The sequence below is a fragment of the Carettochelys insculpta genome, chromosome 11 (assembly GCF_033958435.1).
Source record: "Carettochelys insculpta isolate YL-2023 chromosome 11, ASM3395843v1, whole genome shotgun sequence".
NCBI classification, from domain to species: domain Eukaryota; kingdom Metazoa; phylum Chordata; order Testudines; family Carettochelyidae; genus Carettochelys; species Carettochelys insculpta.
In genome coordinates, this window is record NC_134147.1 from 30,793,456 (window position 1) to 30,817,247 (window position 23,792).

A 23,792-nucleotide genomic window follows, 5' to 3' on the forward strand; every position below is an offset into this window, starting at 1 on the left:
CCAAGGTTCAACCAGCAGTACATGTATCAAAGAAGTAAAATTTCTTATATCACGTAGAACCAGACTCAAACTAAAACATCCTTTAGCGTATAAGGCTCCTCAGACACTCATAACCAAAGTTCACTGTGCAGCTGTGTAAGAAGTCTGCTTGTGCGTTTATTCCAGATGCATATTTTATTATAGTATGCAAGTAGAAGGTTTCAAGATGGACTCTGCTATTTTTTGTACAAATCAGCCTTCCACTTGAATAACAAAATAGTTCTATATACAAACATATAGCAACCACCAGGACACAAGATAATGTTTCCTAGAAAAATATTTTTTCATACTCATTTAAACTCAGGAGAACTTGATATTTTTCAGGTTATTGAATTGCATTTGCACAACCATAAAGGACACCCAAATTTACAATGGAATAACTGTTGATATTTATTGAATTGCTCATGCCAAATGAATGTCTTGCAGAATCTGTAGACCACATAAAGTAGGGAAAAATGGGAGGAGGGGCAGGAGGAAGAAACTTAATTAGAAGAACAAGAAAAAATATACTATGGAGAAAATGCCTGCTTGTTGCAATTTAAAATGCTGCTATCCAAGAAAGAGAATACATCTGTTTCAAATCAGGTGACTGAAATGTAGATGCATTAATTAGAGGACCTGACTGCGTTTACACACAGCGCTCTTCTCAATTTGTTGAATTGTTACATGGCAATATCCTTATTCTGTAGTTTCCTAAACAAAATATTGTTTGGTTTTGAGTCAACTTTGTGAAGGTAAATTGTAAAGTTAAACATTCAGTCTGTTACATTCATGCATAGTCTTTCTCTGCTTTTAATGTTTATTATCACGAACAGTCAATCTGTACATGTTTCACCAAAGTATCATTTAAATCAAGATCCTATTAAATGTCATTCTGAAATCACAGTTTTTTCCTCTCCTCTGTAAAATCACTTAAATAAGAAGAGCCATGCAGTTATTTTGCTTCATTATCTAATATCCTGAACACACATAATGGGGCCATTCCAGTCCTTAGGTGGATGCAATTGATGGGTACTGATAAAGGGATCCTTTTAGAGCCAGATCATGTAAGATACTGAGCACCCTCAATTTCCATGATGATATCAATATGAAGGCACTCAGCACTTAGCTGCATTAGGCCCACTCCTCCAAGTCAGCAAGGTATTTGAGCACAACCTTAACTTGTGGGTGAATAGTGCCATTGACTTCCCTGGGACCATGTGCATGCCTAAGTACCTGGCTGAATGGGAACCTTAACTCCAGAGGACTTTACTCCTATGGAATGTCAGCAGCAGGGAGTGTGTGTGTGCGTGGGGGGATGAGCAGAACTTTAAGTGGTCTGGCAGATCATTCTGAAACAAATGTAAATGATGCCCAATGCAATCGCTCACTGTCACTCCTCTGCCCCCACCTCACCTTCCCAAGCAAACCTCCTCCCGGGATGCTGCTGCTTCTCTTCTACTCTGCCCTTGTTGATATTCTCTATTAAATCAATCAAGAAGCTGCCTTTGCTACAGTTGAAAGAATCCTGGAGATCACATGGGTCATCGTAATCTGTGCTTTCAAAGGCCACATATCTCTTTCCAGGGTGCTGGCGTTTCTCCATGTCTTGGTCTCCCAGGTCCAGCATGTCATCCCAGCTCCTCTTGCCCGGGTGCTGACGCTTAGTATAAATCAGATACCGCTTGCCTGGGTGCTGCCTTTTGGTTAGTTCATTGAAATAGGCCAATTGCATGCTAGGAGTATCAACATATTGGTCCCACAGGGACCTTCTGCCAGGATGCTGCCTCTTCTGCAACTCCATGTCATGGTTGTCATCTTCCTCTCTTCTCCCGGGATGCTGTCTCTTCTGAGTTTCTCCATAAGACACTTCTTCTTCATTCTCCCTTTTCCCAGGGTGCTGCCTCTTCTCGAGGTCATTTAGAAATCTTTTCCCTGGGTGTTGTCGTTTGGAAAACCAGTCTGGCTCAGGAGCGCTTGGTTCTGTCCAAGGAAATGAACAACATTAATAAACTTTTGTGAGTACCATTATTCATCTGGGAGCTGAAATGTGAGCTCCCTGAGGTAAGTGTATTATAGCTGTGGAGGGAGCATAGGCCTACTTTCCATTCCCAGTCAACCACTCTAAACCTAGAGCAACTCTAAGATGAAATGGGATTAGTCTGGAAAGTGTAACTGAAATGCTCATTTGCCAGTCTGCATTTGGCAAGGATGGTTTGAAGGAAAAAGTCCAGTCTGTAAAAGATTTGAGGAGGAATCCAATGGTAGGGCACAACGTGCTATTTAGGAGCATTACTGCCTAGAATTCTGGAAAAGGGATCAATTGCAGAATCAGGCCAGCAGCTGGAGGATGCATGCACGAAAGAAGGGGGAGAAGCTGAGTTGCAGTGCCTGTGGAGGTGGGTGTGAGACAGGAGCTGCATGCCAATGGAGGTGATAGGGCTGAGAGGCAGAGGATATAAAGGATGTCTTGAAAGTCTGGGGACTCAGTGAGGCCAGTGTAAATGAATTTATTGCAAGTTTTGCGATACTGGTAGCTTTCTTTAAAGCCCCAGCTCCTGGATTCATGCGACTACCTGAATCGGAGGAGTAGCCATGTTATCTGCAAAAACAATGAGAAGTCCTGTGGCACCGTATAGACAAACAGGTATTTTGGAGCATAAGATTTCATGGGTAAAGACCCACCTCGAACTGAGTCTTTGCCTACGAAAGCTTAAGCTCCAAAAAATCTGTTAGTCTGTATGGTGCCACAGGACTTCTCATTTTTGTGATTGCCTGAGAATCTCAAATTGCATTTTAAAAACATCCAGTAAATTTCTAGGCGAGTTAGGGCACACTTTCTAGAGCCAGTTCCTTCCCCCACTTTCTTCTGGTGACAGAATCTCCAGCTACCCTCATCTTTTTTTTGCACTAGCTACTCATCAGATTCAGCTTCTGCTGCTGGGAGCAGAGGATCTGTGAGCTACTGATGGAGGTGACAGTCTGGGCACTCCGTGGAAACTTAACCCCTTTTGGTCAGACGGAAGGGAGTGAGTGGTAAGGAGCACCTAGCAGCCAGTTGACAAGGAGGCTAGCAGGGTATAGCTGAGAGTACTTGAGCCATGTGTTAACATAGTAGTAGCAGAAAGGCACAGTTAGCAGATTCCCCCTATGCCTCGCTTTATAGCTGCCCCTGCAGGAATTTCCTCTACAGTCATAGGGATTCTACTCTCTCCCTCTGAAGCAGTTTTTATAGGATGCCAAACTACACAGAGCCTTGGTGTTTCTGGTGTAGTGGTTTTCAGGCTGGTTCATCTCCCTAGCGAAGAAAAATCTGTTTCTGATTTCTCTGTGTCACATCTGGCCTCTCTCTTTCCCCCTTTATTCTCAGGAAAGACAAATAGAGCCCAGGAACTAAGCATAATGAACAATGACAGAAAAGATCTCTGTCTAAGTAACATGCTAACACCACCAATATCACATCTACCTTTATCAATCTGTTCCTCCTCTTCTGCCTTCTTGAGGATAGACCGAAGGATGATGCTTTCTGCCCTTTGCAGGATGTCACCCAACTGGCTTCTATCTCCATTCTCACTTGCTTCTGGAATGGGCTGCCCCAGACTGACAGAGGTGCTGGAGAGGGTCAGGGAGAGCAGCAGCAGCCAGACGGATGTCATTATGGGTCAGAAGTTCCTGCAACTTTCATGGGAAAGTGAAGGACAGGGGAGGACAATGGAATAAAAAACAACAATTACAACAATCCCAGTAACTCAGAAAGAAGTCTGGGTAAGTCCAAACTACTCAAGCGCTCTGTTCTGCTGCAGAGCTAGGAGTCTCTTATGGAAATGATTTCCTGTCTCTTCTAATTGTTCTGACAGCTCTCTTGTTTTGTTTTGGAGTGAATTTGTAAATTCTTTGTGAATAATGTTGAGGATTAGTTCCCTCTGTTCAGAACAGTTATCTGTGTTTTAAAAGTCAGACAAATTTAGCATTTTAATATCTTTTGATCAAACTAGAATGTCTTCCCTTTTGAGCTTTTATTGTGTTGTTTCATGTTTTACCTGCATACATAAACCTGCCCTAAGAACTGCTTTCATTAAATAACTCTCTCTTACAGGACTGCTTCAAAACAATCCCAGGCTTTGGGCAGCATAATTTTGTTCATTTGTTAGTTAGAAATCAACTTTAAATAAACATCTGAGTTTTGGTTCTCAAATTAGATGTGTGTTTGCATGCATGAGCATGTGAGAGACGCATGCATTTGTTCTCTTGTTAGATCAGGGACTTTCTTCTGTGTTTGGAAAGCACCAGACAGTTTTTCAGTGCTAGTCCAAGTCAGATAATATATGCTATTCTTTATAATCCACATGCATGAAAATAGTAGCAGCATTTGTTCTGATCTATCTCTGGTGTTCCTGAAGCACCTAGCACCTTTCATCTAATCTCTGATCATTTAGTTACCAATCAGTGAAGCCCATTTCCAAAGGCTATGCTTCTGTATGTTCCATTCAGCTAAATAACAACCCTAGCAGACTAGTTCAGTGGAAGGAATACACACTCTGTACAAAGTTTACAAGACAATACACACCACAGTTTCAAAATAGAAAACCAAGTGTTGCCTCTCCTGATGGCAAGCTTCCATCACCTTTGATAAAATTTTTGAATAGTGCCTCTAAGAGCAATATGGTGAGAAATGCTGTACAACCTTACAACCAGAAGTTAAAGTATGCAGCTTAAAAACGTATAAATTACCTGGTTTATGTTCTGTGGGTTTGGCTGATCTTTCTCCCAAGAGGATCTTCAGTTCACTCCTTTAAAAGTATTTGCGCATCTGAGCTTCAGAGTTGCCCTTCTTTGCTACAGACACTTGCAGTATCCAACAGAATGGGTGTGAAGTTCTCTTTGGATGGTTAGTGCCTCCCTACTTATATTGTACTGCCTCTGGACCCATTATGCAAATAGCTGTGAGCTAATTTAGTTGTTGTAGGTGGGTTGTTTTTTTCATTGATGTCATAGATCTGAGTTTTGGACGTACTTTAAAACTCTCATAGTTGTTTGCCTATCCCCTTGTATTAGCACTGGACTCTGGATGCTGCTATTTTTCATCCCTTAAGGGGATTATACTGAATCTTATGCAGTACATAAAGGAGCTGCTCCCCCTACCCCCACTTAAACTGAGATACTCCTACCCTATGCTTTATATTAAACAAGCAGCTCAGAATAAAGGCAAAGAGGCAGGTATACCATGCCAAGGAGACAAAATGGTGGGGAGTGGGGGTGAGGAAGAAACATGAACACAGAGGGCTAAATTTATACCAGCTGAGAATCTGAGACAATATTGTGTGTGGCTGCAAAAACTCACACTCCTAATTCCATTTTTTCTGAGACGCTGTTCATTAATAATATGCTAGAATTTAAAAGGCAAAGCAATAGATAGTAAAATAGTACAAAAAACACTTGTTATAACTAGCAATAATTCCTCTCTCTAACAGAATCTCTTTTAAAATAGTTCTACATCATACTGGTCAACATATATCAAATAGCCAAATTTGGAAAGTTAGAAGTGAACTGTATTAAGCATTAAAATTAAATACGAGAATATAAAGAAGTCTCAAAGAAAAAATATAATAAAGTTTTCCGAGACAATATACAATCCAATTTCAAAACAGAAAACCAAATGTTACCTCTCCCGATAGAAGGCTTCCACTATGCTGTGATAAAATTCTTAGTAGTAGCTCTAGCAGCAGCATGCTGAGAAATGCTATGTTGTCCGGTACAATCTCTAGCAATTCTAGTAGAATCTGACATTTTTGGAAAGAGGTCAGACAGACAGGTATCGGGGTTGGGGAGGTGGGGAGGGGAGAACACAGCTATTTCTAAGGCTTTTAGCCCTACTACCAGCAAAAGAACACATAGCTAATTAAGTCCCAGGAGGGTGCAAATAGGGGCCTACTTCCTTCAAAATTCTTATTCATGGGAGTAATCTTTGGTTGTCCTGTTGACCTCAGTGGGGTTGCTCACATGGGTAAGGATTACTCACAGGCACACTAGTTTTCAGGACTTGACTCCAAATTATTAACCAGGGTTTCTGAAATGAAGAGATGCAAGCAAGTGAAACGAACATTCTTCTGAATTGTCATTTATTAACACGTGGTCATAATCCCAGACTGAGCCTTGTGTCATCTTCTCCATTCTGTTATCAAAGAGTTTAATGATGAAGGATTTTGTTTTGTTTTTTTCTCTGTAGTAGCTACTGACAGAAACCAGCAGCCAGATCTGAATGGATGCTGCTGCCTCTTTCCAGAAGCTTTTAGTTGTTCTCCAGGATGCTTTGCAGCACAGTTTTACCAGTTCCACTGTTTGGGGGCCTTGGATCTGGGAGAGAAAAGGCAGCACTTGGCATGTGAATCACTAATGAAAATGCTATGGAGTTGAATATGAATGAAGCCAATAGCTTTGTACTGAAATTACCATAAAGCCTCCTGAATTTAATTTAAAAAGGTAACTTTTCTGTAGCTTTTTAATAAGAATTTTCTGTTCAACTCTGAATAATAGATCAAAAACCTACAGAGAGTTTGCATCACAAAAGCTTATGCTCCAAAAAATCTGTTAGTCTATAAGGTGCCCCAGGACTTCTCATTGTTTTTGCGAATACAGACTAACATGGCCACCCTTCTGAGACTACATGGAGTTTATAATCATCTGTTAAATTTCTAAGGGTGAAATCCTGGCTCAGCTTAGGTGTTTCAATGGAGCCAGAATTTCATCCAAATACTCTTCCACGGGAGACTGTGGTCACTAGCAATGTTCCTTCTATTTTTTTTTCCATCCATGTGTGGAATAAATTTTGTTACATGCACCAGTTTTGTTACATGCATGTGCCAGTGTGCATCATTAGTAGAAACATGCTGCCAGCTCTGGGTGCTCAGCTGAACAGCTGAGTGGCATTTAAATCTCTCAGGAGTGGCCACCCAAGAACTCGGTTTACAGGGAACACTGGTCACCAACTGAATTTTGGCTCACCAGTTATCTTCAAGAATGAATGAGATACATGCAGTCATGCCTGATCTTGGTTACAGCCATGAAAAACTATGAGTCAAATCCCATCTCACTGATGTTAGTGTACATCTGGATGAACTGCATGGAGTTCTGTGATGTTTCTCTGGATTTGAACTATTCTTTAAACAGTTCTCTTACAATGAGCATTTTTTCTTTTTATGCTTCTCAAGGATGGTCTGAGCAGTGATAAAAAGATACCTTATGAGAAAAACAAGTTCACATCTTTATAAAGATGCTGTCATCCCTAATCAATGTGTCAACATTGTTTGCATTATTACAGACAACATGGACCAAGATCTATATTGCTAAGAAATTAGATTCAAGTATCATCAAGCAGCTTTACTGTAGCTGAGCAGTCCTATTTCTTACCATCATAAGTAAAAAAGAAATCCTGTCAAAAACAGGAGTCTAAATTCATAGGGCAAGTGATTTTCAGAAAAGTGTTCAAGCTTTTCAAAAATCTGTGGACTGCCGTATTAGGTGTTTGAAAATCCTCTGATATTTCAGAGAGCAAAAACAATAAACATCTAATGCTATATAGCTTAAGTGTAAGTTCCCCCCAACCACAGACCTGATCCAAATCCCATAGAAGTCAATGGGGGTCTTTGTTCATTGTCTTATTTAAAATAAAAATCCTCAACTGGTGTAAATCGAGCCCTTTGTGTTCCTTCTTTTCCCACCTCCCCCATTATTTTGTTTCCTCGGCTTTATAAATTACCCATCCCTTTGCTTTTCTTCTGTCCTGTTTGCTTAATATGAGGCTTATGAGCTTCTCGCTTTAAGCCACAGGGAGAGGAGGGATGTTGACTCTGTCTAAATGGTTAGCTTATTTCTGGCCAGATTTTATGTATTTGAATTAAACAGTTTTTTTTTAAAATTGCCACTCTTACTGAGGGCCAGTTCTGGCTTTTGAAGTAGCTATGCAGGTGAAAAATGTGTAAAGGATGTAAATCCTCATGCTTCATGATCCTCTGTCCTAGCAAACAGCTGTCACTTCAGACCTGACAAACTCACTACACTGAATATGTCTCAAAGAGCATTTATCCATGAAGAGTAACAGATAAAAAAATCTGTGTAAGTTCATGCTTTTTCCACAATTACAGTTTGTACCTCCCTCATCTGGCACCTTTGGGACCTGAACCATCCTGGATGAGGGGAGGTCTCCTGCCTCATTTCTCCCCTCCAGCCCTAGCGGCCCCCTTACCACAGCTGGACCCTGGCCTCTGCTGGGCTGTTGCCACCAGCTCTGACCCTGCATGAGTCTGGCACAAGTCCTGGCTGAGGAGCCCACACAAGCCCCTGCCAAGCTGCTGGCACTGGCCGCTGGCAAGGACCCTGGCAAGGAACTGGCTGGGCTGCTGGCCCTAGAACTGATGCAGGGACCTGGGCAGCTGTCTGATGGCCCCAGGCGGGGAACTGGCATGGGGAGCTGGCAGATGCCACTGCCAGATAGCTAGCACTGCAAACAGAAGCTCCTAGCCTTCTCTGCACAGGGCTGCCAGCTCCTTTGTCAGTGGACTTCTGCCCACCCACCTGCCCTTATGGCAGTCTCACAGCCAGGACTCTCTGCCCCAGTAGTGTATGTGGTCCTACCAGATGACGTATGTTGCCAGATGAGAGAACTCCAGTTTTGAGAGGTGCAACCTGTATCTTTGGGTGATAAGGGAGTAAAAACTAGTTAGAAGGGATTAATGGCTTGGTGATGGTCCATCTGAACAGAGGGGTGCTGTCACCCTGCTTTAAGTGGGTGATGTGATACAAGACTGAACTGTTTAGGCTTGCCCAGTGCTAAAAATTTTCAGGCTATGTCTACACTAGCCAAAAACTTCGAAATGGTCATGCAAATGGCCATTTCGAAGTTTACTAATGAAGTGCTGAAATACATATTCAGTGCCTCATTAGCATGCGGGCGGCTGCAGCGCTTCGAAATTGACGTGGCTCACCGCCACGCGGCTCGTCCAGGCAGGGCTCCTTTTCGAAAGGCGCCCAGCTACTTTGAAGTCCCCTTATTCCCATCTGCTCATAGGAACAAGGGGACTTTGAAGTGGGCAGGGTCCTTTCGAAAAGGAGCCACACGGCGGTGAGCTGCATCAATTTCGAAGCGCCGTGGCCGCCCGCATGTTAATGAGGCGCTGAATATGTATTTCAGCGCTTCATTAGTAAACTTCAAAATGCCCATGTGCATGGCCATTCCGAAGTCTTTGGCTAGTGTAAACACGGCCTTAGTGAACTGAAGGTTTTAGAAAAAGGAACTTTACAAGAAGATGCGTTTCCCAGATTTGTGAATAGAAACAAAAGGTTGTGTTCCAGTATAAACCAGAGGAAGGAGAAGCACTCTGTACCTATTGAGGAAGCCCCTTTGTGGAGCAGGGTTAGTTTCTTAACCATTTGGATCCTGAGTCTCGTGAAACCAGCCAGCTGTGCAGTGGACTGGGGAGGGTGGGACCAACTTTGTTGGACAAGAAAGGTAACTACTGATAAATGTAGGGAGAACCAAGTTTGTGTTTTGGATTTTTGTTGTGTTGCAGAGAGTTGTTTCCACTTCCATTTGTATTATAACCATTTGTAGATAAATCAGGACTTATAAAACCAGAGGAGGATCGTATTTAAGTGCACGCAAGTGCCATGTGACTTACAGGAGCAGTGACATAATTAGTAAACTAGGGTACTGTGTACCTGTATTTGCAGAGGATGCTGGACATTACAGGGGAATAATTCAAAGTACACAGGGACTCAGGTGCATCTGTTAACTTGCAAAGCCAAGTTGGACTGGCATAGCCCTGAGGAGAGTGCTCGAGTCAGTGGTGGAAAGGCAGGTGGGGTGGGGGGCTGGCACCCAGCCAGGCCTGGGCAAGACTCCCTCACACTGGAGGCAGGGGATAACAAGGTGACTCATGATTCAGGCTGCCCACAGAACTGTCAAAGTCCCCATGGGCACCTTATTGTCTGTGACTGGACCTTTCTCTGTAGTATCAATACTGACTACTGTTGCAAGGCAGGATACTGGACTAAATGGACCATCTCATCTGATACAGCTGTTCCCGAGTGTGCACACAGTGCAGAGGGGAATTACACATACCTGGAGGTATACGGTTGTATAGCTCTCTTGAAGTCCATAACGTTTGTGTCAGTTTTCCACAGCTGAAGATCTGTCTCTCAAATCTCCTCCCTCTGCTCTCCCTCAGTTCAGGGTTTGGTAACAAAGCATTTGATTGTCCTTTGCTTTTCTGTGGTCTGCCATAGCATAGGTGGACCATGCTGCATGTCCTTTACAAGGGGCTAGGATAGCAGAACCACTTAGCTATTCATCCACTGGCCAGACTCCAAACCTCCGACTCTGTAGGTCCATAGTAGAGGTCACTGCTGGTTAGCACAGCCCTGAGCTCATGCTATGGTGGATGCACTGTAAGTACCATAGGCAGTCATGTTCCCCAAGGTTATGAGGGGACTCCATCATAATTCTTCTGCACCCAGCTGCTGAACAGCATGGATTTTTCTGTACACAAGGTCATTTTCTGCATCCTTGACCTGGGGCAGAACTTTTTGCCCTGGAAAAGTTTTAAAAACAAAGACCAAAACAAACAAACAAAAACAAAAATCAGAACATTACCTACTGTTCAAATGGCCCTACACTATTTTTTCTCTTTGTTGCTGCAGTCAGCCAGGGCAGAGAACTAGAGAAAAAAAGGTATAATGAAAATAATCAGAAAGAAGGTTCAAGAACAGGGAAGGTCAGAAACCCTGTAACACTGCAGGTGGTAGTGAGCTCCTGGCAGTGCAAGAGCAATCAATAAATAGGCTGCATGGATTCAAGTGTGTGGTTGTGGATTTCATAGTTTGGTTAAGTTCAGCCTGAGGGGCAGCATTTCCATGCTCAGCATAGAAGATTTCATAACCTCCTTTGCTCATCCTGTCAGCTGCTTCCTCCATGTCCCCACTACTTCCTCCTCATTGTGCCTAGCTCAGCCCAAGTATAGTGTGGAAACTGCCTCAAGGGTGTGAGAATGGACTGGACAGAGCTGAGCTGGCACATGGTGAGGGAAGCTTACACTTCAATCTAGAAAGGGGAGCACGAGGGACATCCCACACCCAGGCTTTAGTGGTCCCAGAGGTGCTCATGAGAACAGCTGTCAGTGTGTAGCCCCTCTTGCAATGTGAACAGTGGCTTAAACCTATTAACTCACTTTTCAGATTCCTGCAGACAAGGAAGCTCCAGCATTGTGCTGAAATCAAGACAGCTTCCGCAAAGGCATGCACAGCTGTGATGGGGTTCAGGGGTCCCCAAGCACTGCACCCCATCTACAGGCAGGAGTGATTCTCACTCAGCAGGTAGAACAGGAAGTTTATTAGTCGACAGAGGCACAGCTCAACACAGAGATGTAGTACAGCAGGCAGAGACAGTCATTCCCACCCATCCTGGGGAGAGGAGCCTGAGGGGTGCCCCATCTGGGGTCTAGCTTCCCCCCTAGCCAGGCTGGCTTCATTCCAACTCTCTCTCCCCCCAGCTTCTAACTGCTGCCTCTGATTCAAACCCAGCTTGGCCCCTCCCTGCTCTTTGTTCAGGTCAGAGGTGTTACCTGCCATCTTAGGTTACAGCCCCAGGGGGTCATCCTTAGCTGCTGTGAGCTGCTCTGCCTGTCACACATACATCCAGCCTGACTCTCTCAAACACATCCCCCACAACTGCATCACAACACCAGATTAGCTCATAGAAAAACTAACAATTAGGTATTTAAATCTGTTCCCCACACAAATGTATTTCATCCTATGGCTACAGGATGTATTAGCTAAGACTGAAGCTTTTGGAGCTACATAAGGCTTTAATTCTGATGTTCTTATGGAATGGCCATGCAGCAAGGATTATGCATGTGTCTTCCACAGGCAGCTACATGTGGTGTTTCTCCCCTATTTCCAAAGTGGACAAATGGGAAAAACTTTCCCATCAACTTCCCTTACTTCTCACAACCCCGTGGAATACTGGGGTTGATTGGGATTCCCTCAGCATTTGATTTAGTGGGCCTATATTAAACCCACTAAATCAAACTGTGGAAGATTAACCTCCATCACATGAGCCCAGCAACAAGTGTAGACAAGCCGTTAGTTTCAGCAAGAGCTCCAGCCTCAAAGAAGGCTCTGCTCAGGGCTCTAAAGGCACTGACCAAGTCAGAAATCTGTGCCATAAAGTGCAGGTCAATGGACAATCAGACCCTAATGTGTTTATACCTTATCTTCCACTTGCATGCTGGCCCCATCCAGTGCAACAAGACTTGACCTGTGATACCACTGTAGAATTGTAGAAGTAATTTTACTGATATAAATTAAACAGGGGACTGTGGGGGAAAGGGGAGGAGAAATTGCATTTGTATTATACAGGCCTTTGTAAAAGTAAAACGCAACAGATGCGTTGTTAAAAAATTCAGCAGAGCTGCTGGCTTTCAGCAAGGCTGTCCTGATAAGCCACTGAAGCCAAGCATGCCTTCCAAATTAAAAAGCTGATGATGTTTTTGTCGCATGTCTGAAGGCTTCAGTAATTCTGAATGTATTTCTAATATCACCTTGATATAGCTTTTTTCCCCCTTTTAGTTCATCACTTTTTTTCCTCAATCATTTTTTCGTAGTTATCCAGCCCTCCAAAGCCTTCAAGAGCGACTAGTTTGTAATTTTTCAAAATAGAGGTTAACTGCTATATTTTCTTCTTAGTGCAGTTTAGCAAGCAGATTTGTTGTTCTTAGCCACAGAAAATGTTAAGTGTGGACTGACGCCAAATCCTTACCTGATGCAAAGCACCAAGTTGAAGTCAGTGGAGCTACCAGATTTACCCCAGCTGAGGATCTGATCTAAAGACCTTTAATTCTGTGCGAACTTTTATTTGCAGCATAAACAATGCTGAATAAAGTATTGGTTCTATTTTTGCTGTACTTGGGGCTTTAGGCCACAGCCCAACCCTTCATTTCTGGACTGTTTCCCTGATGTTTTAATGTGAGCCAACCTTCCAAATGGCATCTCTCATGTCCCCCTTTGCACTAGCCGGGACAATGGGAAATGTGACCATCTGTCCGACATTAAATATAATCTGCAAAGTCACCGGCAGAAAGTGCTATATAGCTGCACAGACAATGTTGCTCCCCTCCCCTCTGACCAAGCACATGGATTACTTGACATGTCAGATGTGAGCTGCAGTTCCATGCTCACTCTGAGCTTCCATCACAACACCCAGCCAGAAGGGGCTGTGATCTAATGTGTTCATTGTGCCATGCAGCAACCATGGAACATGTATGGTTGTAGTGTGCAGTGTGACAATTAGAATGCTGAGGAGAAGAAGGTAGGAATCCTTCCCTCACCCCCTGGCCATGCAGGTGTAAGCTGATCTGGGATTCTCACTGAGAGTGCTATTGTACAAATAAGTGCCTTTCCACATCAGGGAATTTAGAGGAATGAATTTTCCAGCAGCCAGTGATTGCAGGAGACGAGAATACCGCAGCAGTGCCCATTTGCTTCTGGAAATGCTCTATGCCATAATTGGAGGGGTATGGTACAGTGCTGCTACACTGGCACTACACTGTCTGAATTTCCCTTTAGCTAGAAAGACTCCTCAGAAGGCTGGTTAAGTTGCCTTTCTGACTGTTTTGGGCCCAAGGCACATAAGTTCAGGGTGGGTGATGGGGTGATCAACAGAGTGGGGCTCTACATTTCCTTTTATTGCCATCCTTTCAAATCAGATCTTCTCTAAATGCATTAGTTGGAAGACAATGTGACTAGCTGTGCACTGAAGGGTAAGGAAGGAGGTCATTTTCATTTATTATTAATAAAATAAGTGTCTAGATATAGTTCAAATAAGGAAAGCCACATAGAGAAAGCAGTTAGAAGGGGCATGATCCTGTCTTCCTGGTGAACCTCTGAGCAGGATCCTCTAGTGCAGGGGTGTGCAAAGTTGGGGGTTGGCCCCTTGGGAGGGTGTGAATTTCATAGAGGGGGTGCAGCACGATCTAATCTCAAGCTCTTCCATCTCATTAAAATATTGAAATGTGTTACTGTTTTTATGTCTGTGTATTCACGTTTACATACCAATTAATAAACTTTTTACATTCTACATGCTTATTTCCTTACATTCGCTGAAAGGGCTTTTTTCATTGGTTTGGATTACATTAGATAGGTTGATGGGGGGAGTTGCTAATTGCAGGGACAAAAAGTGGGGCCCAGTGTAAAAAGTTTGCTCACTCCTGCTCTAGTGGTGTAAAATGTGTAACTACGTCAATTACAATGGACCTTCTGATTCAGTGTGGCTATGCCAATTTATACCACCTGGGCTACGTCTACACGTGAAGCCTACATCGAAATAGGCTATTTCGATGAATAATGTCTACACGTCCTCCAGGGCTGGCAACGTCGACGTTCAACTTTGACGTTGCGCAGCACAACATCGAAATAGGCGCTGCGAGGGAACGTCTACATGCCAAAGTAGCACACATCAAAATAGGGATGCCAGGCACAGCGGCAGACAGGGTCACAGGGCGGACTAGCGCTTCCGGGGCAACAGCCAGCCGCTCCCTTAAAGGGCCCCTCCCAGACACACTCAGCCTGCACAGCACGCAGTCTGAGGAGCCATAGGCACACAGCAGCAGCAGCAGCAGCCAGAGGTCCACCCAGCCCTCCCGGCAGGAGCAGGGCTTGCCCTGATCCATGCCATGCGGGAGGCAGCTGAGCACCTCCTTGCTACACCGGAGGAGAAGCTGCCCCCAGGGCAGCAGGGCTCAACCCCCAACCCTGCAGCACGCCCCCAGCCTCACATGCCGGCGGCTGTGGAGCTACCCCACCAGCACCGACTGGTGGGAGTGGCTGGTGCTTGAGGAGTGGGACGACGACCGCTGGCTCAGGAACTTCAGGATGAGCCGGCAGACATTTATGGAGCTGTGCCAGTGGCTCACCCCCACACTCAGGCACCAGGACACTGCCATGTAGCGTGCCCTCCCTGTGGACAAATGGGTCGGCATCGCTGTCTGGAAGCTGGCCACTCCAGACAGCTACCGATCCGTGGGACAGCAGTTTGGTGTCGGCAAGGCCACCGTTGGGGCTGTCCTCATGGAGGTAAGAGAACCCACAGGGGAGGGCAGGGCAGGGGAGGGGGGCCCGGGCAGAGGAGGGCAGGGGAGGGGTGGGGAGGGCAGGGCAGGGCAGGGCCACGCACACCCTGCTCACCCCTCATTGGTGCTTTCCCATGTGCTTTCCCTGCAGGTTGTGCGTGCCATCAATGCCATGCTCCTGCACAGGCTCGTGAGGCTGGGGGACCCAGATGCCACCATCGCGGCCTTTGCCACCCTGGGCTTCCCCAGTTGCTTCGGGGCTCTGGATGGGACTCACATCCCCATCCGCGCCCCGCATCACAGTGGAGGATGCGACATCAATCGCAAGGGCTACCATTCTGTGGTCCTCCAGGCCTTGGTGGACAGTCGGGGCCGTTTCCAGGACATTTATGTGGGCTGGCCTGGCAGCACCCACGACGCCCGGGTCTTCCAGAACTCGGGCCTGTGCCGCCGGCTGGAGGCGGGGACCTACATCCCCCAGCGGGAGATCCCTGTGGGGGACACCACCATGCCCCTCTGCGTCATCGCAGATGCGGCATACCCCCTCTGGCACTGGCTCATGCACCCGTACACGGGCCATCTCTCCGCTAGCCAGGAGCGCTTCAACCAGCGCCTGAACCACATGCGCCAGGTGGTGGAGAGCTCATTTGGCCGCCTGAAAGGACGCTGGAGATGTCTCCTGACCCGCCTGGATGCAGGCCCCAACAACATCCCCCTGATTGTGGGTGCCTGCTGCGCCCTGCACAATTTGGTGGAGAGCAAGGGGGAGGCCTTTTTCCAGGGCTGGGCTGTGGAGGCCGGCAGGGCCGACGTGCAGCCACCCGCTGCCCCCAGTCGGCAGGTGGACCCCGAAGGGACGCGGGTCTGGGAGGCCCTGCGGGCCCACTTCGATGATGAGGCTGCGGGGTGAACTCTGCCAGGCCCCCCACTGCCCACCCCTTCCTCCACAACACTCCCTGCCCCAACGCCCACACCATGGAGCACCCAACCGCACCCCCCTCCCACTCTTCCTGGACAAATGACAGCACGCACTTGTGGCTGAACTTAAACTGCTTTTTCTTTTAGAACTTTTTTTTGTAACTATAAATAAAACAAGAACAAACTATATACAACATGTGTGGAACAAAAGTAATGTGTACAAATAAAACAATAGTAATAAAAAAGTTTGTTCACTAATAAAAAGAAAACCAGGGATGATAAAGGGGAGAACTATTTACATGGGGGGGATGGGGCAAACGGGGGGCACAAATTAATGTCACAACTATATACAAGGGGCGGGGGCACGTCCTGGGCCTCTCGCCCCTAAAGTCCAGCACTGGGCGTGGGTGGCCGGGAGCCCCACCGCGGCCGCAGCCCTGTCCAGGGCTGGCTGGGGGCGGGGCGGACCGGAAGATATGCCCGGCGAGTCTCAGCTGGCTCCAGGGGTCCCTCGGTGCTCCGGCCCTCGGTGGTGGGTGGCGGGGCGATGGTGGACGGGACGGCGACGTGCGGACCAGCTGGTGGTGCGGCGGGTGGAGCAGGCAGGGCGGGCGCTGCGGCGGCCGGCGTGGCATGGGGGGCCAGGTAGTCCAACAGGCGGTTGAAAGTCTCCATGTAGGCCCCCCATGCCTTTAGGCACCAGGCCAGCACCCGCTCCTGCAGGTGCAGGTGGCGTTGCTCCACCCGCAGGTGCTGCTCCGCGACCTCCAGCTGCCGACGGTGGATGGCCAGCAGCTGGGGTCCGTCGCCGTCGGCTGGTGGTGGCGCGGGGTCCGCCGTCTAGCCTGCTGTGGGGCCGGTCAGTCCTCGGCCGAGGGGCTTGCCTGGAGCGATGGCCCCGGAGGGGTCTCCGGGACCACTGATTCCTCACCGGCGCTCTCTTCCGGTCCTTCCGATGGTGCAGCTGCAGGACACAGGAGAGGAGGGGGGGAAGAAGAATGGAGACAGGCGTTAGTGTGGGCCCCGAGCCGTGGCCTTTGTCCCCCCAGCCCTGTGCTGCAGGTTCTCCATCCCCGTCCCTGGGAGATGCTGCTGTGATGGCTGGGGTTCAGGGGTCCCCCTGCACTGCACCCCATCCCCTGGTGGGAGCGACTCTCACTTCACTCCGCAGGGTCTGACAGGAGAGGTTTCTTAGGCCACAGATGCCCAGTTTCTCCCAGGAGTGACAGCACCAGCTGTCAGAAGAGACAGTCCTTCCAACCCGTCCTGGGGAGAAGACCCCAAGGGGTGCCCCTCTGGGGTGTAGCTTTCCCCCTCCTCAGGCTGGCTGCCTTCCAGCTCTCCCTTCCCCTAGCCTCTACCTGCCGCCCCCGATTCAAACCCAGCTCAGCTCCTCCCTCCTCTTTGTTCAGGGCAGAGGTGTCACCTGCCAGCTGTAGCCCCAGGATCATCCTTTGCCCCTGGGAGCTATTCGGCTCTTGTTGCTCATATCTAGCCTGAGTGTCCCTTTTGCACTCCCCCCACTCCATCACATGCTGCTGCTGCTGCTGCGGGGTGTCCCACCCCCTCCTCCCGGGGGCCCCTCGAGGTTCCGCTCCTCCCTGCCCCGGGGATGGGGCATGGCACTGTCGTGCGGGGTGGGGGGGGCAGGGGCTGATGCACTGCTGTGGGGGACATAGCCCTGCTGTCTTTGGGGCCATGGCCATGTGAGCATGTGGGGGGCCCTGGACACATATCTATTACCCCCGCCCCTCAAGCCCAGGGGTGTACACCAGAGGGGGGTACATACCTGTCGGGTTACTCCCACGGTCCGGAGATCCCTGGGGGGCGGAGGCCCAGCTGCTGCTCTGGGATGGCAGGAGGAGGATCTGCAGCTCGGATTCTGCGGAGGAGGAGCCCCCGCCCCCCCTCCTTCTGCTGCGATGGCCCGGGGGTGGGCTCCGGGGGGGGCCCCCGGGGTGCGGGGCTTACCTCCGGGGCGGACTCCGGCTGCAGGGCCTGCTGGGGCTCGTCGGCCGAAGTATCAAGGGTGGCCAGAGGGGAGGAGGTGTGCCGGGGGCCCAGGATGTCCCTGAGCTCCCTGTAAAAGGGGCAAGTGACGGAGGCGGCCCCAGATCGGCTGGCCGCATCCCGGGCCCGGGCGTAACCCTGCCGCAGCTCCTTCACCTTACTCCTGACGTGATCAGGAGTGCGGGCAGGGTGACCCCGGGCGGCCAGGCCCTCGGCCAGCCGAGCAAACGCATCCGCGTTCCGTCTCTTGCTCCCCATTACCTGGAGCATCTCCTCCTCGCTCCAGAGCCCCAGCAGGTCCCACAGCTCAGCCTCCGTCCAGGAGGGGCCCCGCTGCCGCTTGCCGGCTTGGCTGCCAGCCTCGCTGGGCTGGCTGCCCTGGCTCCCCTTGGGGGGGGTCCCCGGGGGGCGCTGGGGGGGCTGCCGGGCGGCCATTAAAGGTCCTGTGCCTCCTGTGGCTGCTGAGGGACGTGTAGGCTGGCCGCGTGTCTGAGCTGCTGCCTGCACGTTCCCTCAGCTTCCTGCACAGGAAAGGAGGGGGAGGGGACCTTTAAGGGGCCGCTCCACGCGGCCACCATTGAGCTGAGGGGCTGGAGAGAGCGTCTCTCAACCCCTCAGCTGATGGCCGCCATGGAGGACCCCGCAATTTCCATGTTGCGGGACGCGCAATGACTACACGGTCCCTACTTCGACGTTGAACGTCGAAGTAGGGAGCTATTCCTATCCCCTCATGGGGTTAGCGGCTTCGACGTCTCACCGCCTAACGTCAAAGTTAACTTTGAAATAGCGCCTGACACGTGTAGCCGTGACGGGCGCTATTTCGAAGTTATTGCCGCTACTTCGAAGTAGCGTGCATGTGTAGACACGGCTCTGAGAATCAGACACTTTACAGTGACTATGTAGGTGATTAGTGCCATTTATTATTGTAGTGAGAGGCACATTGGGTTAAAAAGTATAGGTTTTAATGAACTTTTCAAAGGGGTTGTTTATATTTAAACATTTCCAAAGGACTTTTGTTAGCAATACTTTCGCTATCCTACTGTGACACTCTTTTGTACATCTACTGATTTGTTGTATAACCCAGCCCTTCTTGCATTAAATTGTCTTCTGAAACTGATTTTTCTGTATAAAGGCTATCTGGAGGTTTAATTTATTAGTGATACAATGAAGTGCCCTTTTACACACTAACTGCACAATTCCTTATGATCATTTTGAGCTGATTATTTTAGAGAGATGATTTTCTGAAATTACAGGCCATGTCTGATGCTGTATTTTCCCTTTGGAATGCTCCTTGGGGTTGCATAGGGCAACAGGCCCACCAACCAGAGCTGTGGGAACAAAGGGGCAAGTGCCCCTGGGCCTGTTGTTTCAAAAGGGCCCAGAGCTCCTGGCTGCCACTGCCATTGCTATGGCAGCAGTGACAGCTGGAGCCCCAGGCCCTTTAAATCTACATCAGAACACTGCATGGCTCTAGGGCTGCCCGGAGATGGGCACAGCTCAGTAGAGCACAGCAATGAGCCTGCCTTTCTTCCCTAGGTCCTGCCCTTTCTGGAGGCATGGAACCAGCCCCTGCCCCAGCTTGCCCAGAGGCCCAGAAATTCTTTCAGCCCCATGACAAGAGAATATCTGCTATGGTGCCAGCATTGATTGTAAAAATTGAGGGACATATGCCATGAAGTGTAAGGGTTTAAATCAGCTGCTAGCTGCCTGGGTCTAGGAAGAAACTTCTCTCTGGTCAGATTATTGAAAAATTTTCCATAGTGAGTTGTTGGCCTTGCTGTGCTAGAAATGGGCTACTGAACTAAACTGGCTGCTTGGTCTGATTTGAGATAGCAGTTCCTATGGGGACCATGTAATGTAACTGTCACTATGGAAACAACAGTTTTTTGTTGGACTGTAGAATAAAAAATAGTTGTCACGTGAAATATATGTGCAGGCTGGGGCAGGGGACCACCTATCAGTAAAATGGAAAAGAGAGTTACATGATTTGTCCAACATGACATGCTTTTTTAGTAGAAAAGTTGAGAACAGGATCCAGGAGCATATTTTCTGCTCTAATCACTTACAGTTTGGCAGAATTCCCCCCATTCATTTTGTATTTATGCTTTAAAATATTGTCTACATAATGTTTCCATCTGTAAGATGGAGAGAAATAGCCACTTTAGATCTTTGTCAGATGTCACTGTAGTAGGTGTATTTATCACTGTGAAGAAGAAGACAAGCTTCTTGTCTTGAAATTTTTGTGTTGGCTCAGTTACCCAGATGTTTTACCATCTCAAAATGTTGTTCATGCTGGAGTCGTCTTTGTTTTTCTTGTGCTGGTGAAGGTCAGAAGTAACTCTATTGCAAAGTTGGTTTGTGCATAAATGAGAGGAAAATTTGACCCCTTCTGTCTCCCAGGAGAACCTGAAATTGCTGATACATTTCATTGCCCCTTCTAATTTGTCTATGTGATTGCTTCTTGACTGTAAGTAATAAGAGATACTGTTGTCAGGCATCGTTCATGAATTTCCACATCTGAAGAAGTGGGTCTGTCTCACAAAAGCTCATCACTTAATACATCATTTTGTTAGTCTTTAAAGTGTGAAAGGACTGCTTTTTTTGTCCTGCATAACAGGTATGGCAAGGTATGTAAGCACCATGCAGAATTATCAGCAGAATGTGCCATATCCCATTTGGCATCATTTCATGTACACTGGAAAACTGGGAAATAATAAATAGTACACCTAGCTGAAAGAGGCAAATCCGTGAGACGGAGGAGAGAACTTGTCTTCCACTGTTTCCATTCTTAAAACAAAAAGCAGTCAAGTAGCACTTTAAAGACTAGCAAAATAGTTTATTAGGTGAGCTTTCGTGGGACAGACCCATGTGCTGAATTTGAATATAAAAGTCAGCTCGTCCACTTCTCTTTCCAAAACGGTGCGATAATTCCTCTTTAGTAACACGTGTTTACAGGAGTTATCGCACTGTTTTGGAAAGAGAAGTGGACGAGCTGACTTTTATATTCAAATTCGGCACATTAACACATGGTTTAAATCGTGATGGGAACTTTATGAGTCACTATAGGGGCTCGTCTGCATACTTGGCTCAATCTAATTCTTGACCTTCCCCCCCACCCCTCCACTCTCTGATTTGCTCACCTTGATTATCTTTTTCTGATTTGTCCTCCTTGCTTACTGTTTTTGGTTCTCTGTGTCTTAAATATTGAGTCTGTTCTGGTCTGGCTATGGTCTGAAGAAGTGGGTCTGTTTCACGAAAGCTCACGTAATAAACTATTTTGCTAGTCTTTAAAGTGCTACTTGACTGCTTTTTGTTTTGATAGTGTATAGACTAGCACAGCTTACTCTCTGTTACTGTTTCCATTCCTGTTCTAGCCTCAGCCTCTGTCCGTGGTGCTGAATATTCACACAGGTATTTGGTTCAAACCCTAGCCCTAGATTTTTGGTTTTGTTTCGTGGGTTGGGAGGTGATGCCTGACCCACACCTCTTCTGGAGTAGCTGCTGACTTAAGTCAAGTGACTGAATTGACTAGGAGTATTCAGAAGTCAATCTGACCACAATATGGATTAAGCCTAACTGGAACCTGATCCAGTGCAATAGGGGGGCTTTGGCTTCTTCAGGACCCTTCTAACTCTTGCCCTACCCTCCCACACAAAAACAAATCAAGGGGCTGGCAACTTTTTACATTCTTAAGTCACTTTTGATTCCTTGCTATGATTTCTCGTTCCTTATCCTCTGTGATGGTGGCATGGAGGATCACCACATCATCTGAGACCAAATTTTATGAATTAATGTGTCCCAGGTTAGACCATTGTGCTTGGCCTAATCCAAGGCCTGGACTTGTGGATCCTGCCTTAAAATCCACTGGATATGGGCCCATCCTTGCTTGCCAGTTAACCCACACTCTCTCAGGTGTCAGATACAGAAGATGATTTTGGACCCTACCCCTCTCCCTTGAATAGTGTATTTAGATGCAAAAAGAAAGTTCCTGGTTCCAAGATATAACAGCTAGTTTGCATTTCTGTGAAACACTGGTCTCCCATATGCTAACACCTCTGAACAAGTAAATTCTATACTAAATAAAATTAATACCTTGATAAATACAGAACTCTGTTCTAAGTGATGTTTTCTGAACCCTTTCCCCACCATTTATAATTTAAGGATCACCACTTGCAGACCCATAAAACCACAAGCTCACTAAATCCTACATGGGCATACAAGCAAAAATCTCCACCTTGCAAAGACAGAGTGAGCTCTGTTAGACATGTGAATGCCAAGGCCACATGCCATACCATCCTTTGCAATTGAGCTGCCATCAAAAAAGTGGCAAAATTTTTCATTCCTTTGAAAACAAAGAAAATCACAGGACTAGATCATCTCAGGAGTAAATTCAGCATATTAGCCTTCTAGAGAGAGAGACACAGGTATAAAATATTGTTCTCTTGCCCCATAAAACACCCTCAGTGGAATTTGGAGGGCAGAGCTTGGGGGCAAATGGACACGGACTGGGACTAAATGGACACAATGGCACCTTTCCTAGCGGATCATGTAGTGGAAGTCATATTGAGAGGTTAATGTGCCTCTAAAGTCTGGAGGGGGTTGATTCATTGGAATCTTTTGCAGAGTGCTCCCTGTAGAGTTTCTTGATCTATCAGAAGGAGAGCGTCTGAATAACTCTTGCTTCTACTCAGTGTGAGGAGGGGACAAAAACATCGTCAGGAATCAGGAAAAGCAGAAGGTCTTGGGAATGTTGTTACTGATTCATGCCACTGAACAATCCCTATAAACCCTGATGGCTAATCCCAAATATGACTGTACAGTAAATGTCACAGAAGAACAAAACCCCAGCAGAGGTCCTAACTGTAAAATCTTTCAGTTGCTGCCTCACTCTTCAGAGGCAACAGGAATGATACAACCTAACTCAGCTTAAGAGTTTTAGACACTTTCATTTTTTGCAAAGCTACAAACTTAATCTGTTGCATTCCTTGAAACTAATAGGAAACCCTTTGGGGAAACTTAATATAGGCAGAGAGTAGATATTATAGTTTGGCTAATGAATAGGACTGGTACTGAATGAGATGAGGACATTAATTTATGAGCAGGGAAGCTCTTAATAGAATTACTGAGCAAATTCCATATGGCGTGCAAACAAATCCTCTTAATAATTTACATCCACAAAGAGCAGAGAAGGCTGTTGTATTTGGAAGTGAGGAAAAAAACCTTCCATACAGTTCAGAACTGCATTTATTTACACTTCCTTTCAGCAACATGTCCCTTACATCATCTAAAGTGATTTAAAGTTTAATGAGAAAGTAAAATCAATGCATTATGACATTAATCCCCCATATCAGTTCGCTGACAGACTTTTCCATACTAAACAGCATATTATGAAGTCAGCACTTGACGGGATTAATTGTATACTTAAGAGTCAGTTTAACTCACAGTTTGTTCCTTCTGCGGTAGCAGCAGTTCAAAATTAAAGATCTCAGCGGATCTCACTGTAATGTTTCTTTATTCTGCAATTAACTCTGCCATGTTTATGCAAGGTCATTTTTGCAGGATTCCAGAAAATGGGGCTGTGATTGCACCACACACAGAGAGAATGAGAGAATAGTCATCTTCAGAAAGGACTTATCATCCAGGATAGCAGAAAAGATTGTCCAACACCCATCCAGCTGTCCATCCTGTTTTCTTCACTGCTGTTAATTATGGTGCAACAGTCCAGAG

The 23,792-nt window shown here is 46.9% G+C and overlaps 1 protein-coding gene across 1 annotated transcript; it reads right to left on the reverse strand.

The window, feature by feature from the left end:
• Nucleotides 1-1,411: 1,411 nt before the first annotated feature.
• On the reverse strand, nucleotides 1,412-3,674 carry TRH (thyrotropin releasing hormone). The gene is made up of 2 exons (XM_075005750.1): nucleotides 3,485-3,674; nucleotides 1,412-2,001 (listed from the first exon to the last, which is right to left on the reverse strand). The coding sequence occupies exons 1-2, from the start codon at nucleotides 3,672-3,674 to the stop codon at nucleotides 1,412-1,414; spliced, it is 780 nt and encodes a 259-aa protein (XP_074861851.1).
• Between the last annotated feature and the right edge of the window lie 20,118 nt (nucleotides 3,675-23,792).